Here is a 5,225-nt window from a genome sequence, read left to right on the forward strand (position 1 = left end):
GATAGATAATTTTTTATTAAACTGCTTCTTCATAAAAGTTTTTTTAAAAAAAATCATAATAATAATTACAAAATCCATAATGTTCTATAAAAATATTTACAAATGTCAACAAAAATCCTCCAAATAAATCTACAAGATTATGTGAAATTTTTACAAATCTATGATATCATACAAAAGTCGTATAAATCTATCAAATCCAAAAAATTCTATTAATTAAAAAATAAGTAAATCTCTACAATGCATGCATCTCTTTTAATTACAAGAATATGGAGAATAACCCAGTATATGAACATCAAGAGAATTTTTTTTACGTATCTGATAGCAAGTTATGTGATTAGAGTCTGTAACCAAAGCTTATGAAGTCCTAGAGAACCAAGAAACACACGAACTTGATAAAACCGAAGATGCCAAAAATGGACGAATCACACATATTACCTCCAGAGCATCGTTCCATGTTAAATTTATGAAAATTAAAAGGCGAGGTTTTCCACTGAATGGGAAGAACAATAGTAACACGAGGGCGACATTGACATTGAAAGACTAACTAAACATCTTGTGCCTAGAGAATATGCCAAAAACTTCAAAAACCCAAAGGGAAAAAATAGAGGGTGAAAGTAAACTGTTCTAATTGAGTAAATTACTAATCTCTTGCCAATGTCAAATATGATGACATGCAGATTTGTCGACGAAATCTCCATCGGCATTGCTGTTCTTGCAGCAGTTCTGGTGGTGGTTGTGGCAGCTCTCAAGGTTCATGTTTATTCATAGATGTGTTTTGAGAATCTACCATGGCATTTGGCTCGAATAGATTCACATCAGAGTTAATGGCCACAACTTGAATTGTATTTTGTAATTGTTCAAGTCATGTCTTTGTTCTCCGACTGTATACCTTTATTTCTTTAGGGTTGTTCTCAATTGTAACAGACTGTACTGCTTCTAAAAGGTCACAATGTGGCTTCTCGTGCAGCAAATGCTGTTCAGGTTTTGGAGATGAGACAGATTTCTCTCGCTGATCCTGAGGCATTTCCACATCTGATAGCTTCAACTGATCAATGGAATTTGGAGAAATATCCGGTCCTATAATATTCACTGCTTTAGGTGAATGAAGGCTCCAACGTCTCTGCTGTCTTTCCGTACGTTTTGATGTAGAGATTTCCTCAACTGATGCCGATACTATTCCAGATTGCCACCTAGGGGCATGTATATCAGGTATTGCTTCCTCTTTAGGATGTTTGGAATTTGTGCATCTTCTATAAGAAGCAACTGACGTATTGAACACCGTCTCATGCACCTTAACACTTTTAGGATTCCCCTCTTGCACTGCCACAGCCATTTCATGTGCCTCAGAAGAGTGCTTCATCTCTGAGAGCTTTGTAAGTTCGAAAAAGTTATCAGATATTGATAATTTGAGTACTGACGGTTCTCTAGGCGAATCGAGCAGCTTCTTACCATCAATGGGTAAATCAAGCTCTCTTTCTCCAATCACAACGCTCTCTTCTTGTGAAGAAAGACAAGTTCTCAAGAAAATCTCAGAATCAGTTAAATTCTGAACAATGATCGATTCAAAACCTGGAGGCCTTTCAGGACTTGAAACTGCCCGCTGATTATCGTTAGTTTGCCCCTCTTCCTGCTTCTCTTCTTTACCTGCACCACAAATGTGACCATTCATAATTTCTGATGGATTGATTTCAAGTTCTTGTGGCATATCCCTAGAGTGTTCCATTTCATTAACTGCCATCGAGCCTTCATTTTGCTTCTTTTCACTGTGTGCATCATTTTCAGTTAATTTTTCATCAGCTCCCTTATGTTCTTCGATACGATCAACACTGTTGCCTTTTGGTTGATTTCTTGTCTTCCGTTGCTTGTTTCCATCTCTCTCCCATGCCCACCTCGATTTTCTCTTACGTTTTTTCTTCTTACCTTTTGTGCTTGATGTCCGAAAGGTATTTTCCCCAGCAAGCATGTATCTCTTGCTCCGAGTCAGTACAATATCGCCAGATTTGCAAAGTATTCCAAGATGATGTCCCAGTAATGTCAAATGTGCCCATGGTAAAGCATCATACTCTTTTACGATAAACTGAGATATCTCCTCTTCAGTAGAACCATTATTTTCATTCAACTCTCTAAGAGCCCTTTCTATCATCTGTGAGGTTAAAGGGAACATTCTGGAACAAAAACTTCATAGAGATACACTTGTGTCTATAATGGAAAGCTAATAAAAGAAAAATACATGAAACAAACAAATGAACCAGATATTGCTCCCCAATTTTTCCAATTAAAAAAATTCGGTAAAGGTCAAAAATGTTTGCAACATGTAGCCGCACACACTTTCCAATTGACAGCAATGGAAATATCTGAACTTCTAAAACTCTGTAAAATAATTTTAATCTCCCAAAAAGGTAATTTTCAAAGGGAACTTAAGTCTTAAAGCAAGAACAATGCTTATTCAAGAACTGGGGATTATTAGTTAGATCTTTTGTGTCAAAGACTATTTTCTAGTGATCCAATAAATGACAAATAAAAAAAGAGCCAAAAAATATTTGGACTACATAGAACTAAAACAATTCCATTACCTTTCTGAACCATGATTGTTTGATTCATTCTCATGGTTACTAAAAATGTTATTATCAGTAAATCAATGCCACACATGGTACCTAGATGTTTGATCCTTCATACTTACACAAAACATTTAACACATGGAGTAGGGCAAAGTATAAAAAAATTAGCATCAATTCACTTGAATAATACTCCCGATGAGTAAGAGGAAAATACTAAAGATGCACAACTAGTCATCAATCAAATCGCCAAAAAGAAACCAACAAAATTGGAATCTTTTTAATAAAGATGTTTCAAAAATTATCAGCTCAAAAAATATTTGAATGAGCCTAATCAAAACATCCCCAGAAATGAATCAAATATAATCAACGCTTCAGTTATACATTTATTCTTTTGCAAAATTTTGAATCAATCTAAATTAAGATAACAATTGCAACTTCTCTAAAACTCTTCAAGGGCTGCAAAGAGCATAAGGAAACTGCCTCTGACTTCTACAAAGGCACATGCATCATGATAAAAGAAACGACGCCTCTTCTGTTTCCAAAGAAGATAAGTTCTAAAAAATTACTTGAAAAGGTGACAAATAGAACTGCTTCTACAAACATCCAGCAAAAACCATTGCTTCAACATTTTCTGTAGAATTTTAATCCATTTGCATTTCCACACTTGCTAACACTTGTCCAGTGCAGCATTAGTGAAGTTTCAACTTGTGCATCCTATGTGAGCAAATGCATAATTCTATAAAGCAAAACCAATTTCAAGAGTACAATATACAATAAGCAACAAGTCAAAATAAGATAGTTATTTTGAATTCAAGAATGAGACAGTCAAGCATAAAACATCGCAAAACATACATGACACACACACATACACGTAAGATGAACATAAAATAATATTTTTTCCCCTCTAACAGACTCACAAAGCCCTCACTATAAACAAATCGGAAAAGGCACAAAATCAACGTCCATGAATCTTACGTCAAACACACAGAAAACAAAACACAAAACGGATAAGCCCATTATCACAAACACTAGTACACACGCACGCACACACAAACACACACACAAAAGGTTCAAAAAGAGAAGGTTACCGCAGAATAAGGAGGATGATCAGGAGTTCTATGCTCAGAAAACCACTGGTTCAAGCGAGATTGGAAAACGGTTTTTTGTGCTGGATTTGATGGCGCATTTGGGCAAGTTTCCGCAAGTTTCATGACAAATTCTCGAAACTTTTCCATTACGCCTTCTGCTGGCGATGGGTCGGTTGCCGGTGCCCTTGATAAACGAGGGATTGTGATTTGTAAATCTATCACCTTTCACCCTGTATTGGGCACCATTTTTAAAACCCAATAAAAATTCCATGGGCCTACTCAGTCGCGAGTATTTGAAGTAGGATGATTACAAATACGGCATTAAACAAATCGAGTCGGTTGTAAATTTTTTGAACCAGTTCGATAAATATTTGGTCCATATTCGAATTTATTGAGCTCTAGCCGAACTCAAATATGTTCAAACTTTATTCGAACCAAACTCAAGCTCAATTATTTTATTCGGTAGACTCGCAAGCCTTAAAACTTTATTGTTATAATATAATTATATATTAAATATATAAATTTCAAGCTCTCAAATTTTAATACTTGAACAATAACTAAAATAGCTCGCGAGTAGGTTAGAAGATTTTAAGCCGAACTCGAACAAATAGACTCACCAAACTCGAGCCAAAAAATTTAAAAAAATCGAATTTCAGTCATCCTCCTTTATCTATCGTAAAATGTTTAAAAATATGACATTTAAAGATAACTAAGATGGAAGGATAAAATATTTGAATGTTATAGGACATTGTAACGAGCTTATGGTTGGGCTAGGTTTCCCTGTAAAATGAGCCAAATAAAGACTGCGATGAGATTTATTGTAAAGTTTAGGAAATTTGAACTACATAACCTGATTGTATGCTATCTAAGTTTTTATTTAAATTTTCGGTTTAATGTTTTTTATGCATTTAATGCAAAATTATCGCAAAGTTAGGTGTTTATTTCAATATTTGTTAAAGTTTCATGTATTTAGATCTTTAAGTTGCAATTCGCCCTCGGACGAGTAATGGAGACTAAGTATAATGAGGAAAAATATTTTTATTGAATAAGTAATTTTAGTTATTTGATATGTGGTGTTTTTATGTGTGATTTTTGAACTTGGGCCTTAGTTGAGTATTTTTACTCGCCGGATCATATTTTTTTTTACCAGTACGCAAAATTTAGCAAGTCGGGAGACTTTTTGAAGGTTCGGGCAATATTTTAAAAAACGTACCTAAACAAAATATTTTTCGAGAGTGTTATTGGGCTTGATGGGTTTATTTTACTGTTTAATGGGCCCAAAACCCTTTAATCATTTAAACTTTAATTAAGGACCCATTAATATGTTATATTTTGATTTAAACACATCATTAATGAAACCCTAAACCTATTCTAAACCTAGCAGCCGTCCCCTCCCCTCCCCACAGCAGCCTCCTCTCATATTTTCAGCAGAAAAACTGTCGGCCCCCTTAGCTTTCAAATAAAATCTTCCCCCGCGTCTCCAGTGCGCATTCTTCGCAAGGGCCTTCAAGTTTTCAAGCGTTTAAACGTTAAATCACGCCATGTATCTCATCATTTACACAATTTATAAGCGGATGTA

General features: G+C 35.0%; 1 protein-coding gene across 1 annotated transcript; it reads right to left on the reverse strand.

The window, feature by feature from the left end:
• Positions 1-291: 291 nt before the first annotated feature.
• Positions 292-3,884, reverse strand: LOC140837250 (uncharacterized). Its single transcript, XM_073203340.1, has 2 exons — positions 3,647-3,884; positions 292-2,143 (listed from the first exon to the last, which is right to left on the reverse strand). Exons 1-2 carry the CDS (start codon positions 3,791-3,793, stop codon positions 863-865), a joined length of 1,428 nt encoding a protein of 475 aa, XP_073059441.1. The 5' UTR covers positions 3,794-3,884; the 3' UTR covers positions 292-862.
• Between the last annotated feature and the right edge of the window lie 1,341 nt (positions 3,885-5,225).

The sequence above is a fragment of the Primulina eburnea genome, chromosome 7 (genome assembly GCF_022965805.1).
Source record: "Primulina eburnea isolate SZY01 chromosome 7, ASM2296580v1, whole genome shotgun sequence".
Classification (NCBI taxonomy): Eukaryota; Viridiplantae; Streptophyta; class Magnoliopsida; order Lamiales; family Gesneriaceae; genus Primulina; species Primulina eburnea.

Bases quoted from the DNA above. Each gene is read 5' to 3' on its own strand.
- LOC140837250 (XM_073203340.1), bottom strand. From the start codon at position 3,793: ATGGAAAAGTTTCGAGAATTTGTCATGAAACTTGCGGAAACTTGCCCA. The intron at 2,144-3,646 runs GTAACCTTCTCT...TTAACCTCACAG, and splicing joins ATCATCCTCCTTATTCTGCG to ATGATAGAAAGGGCTCTTAG.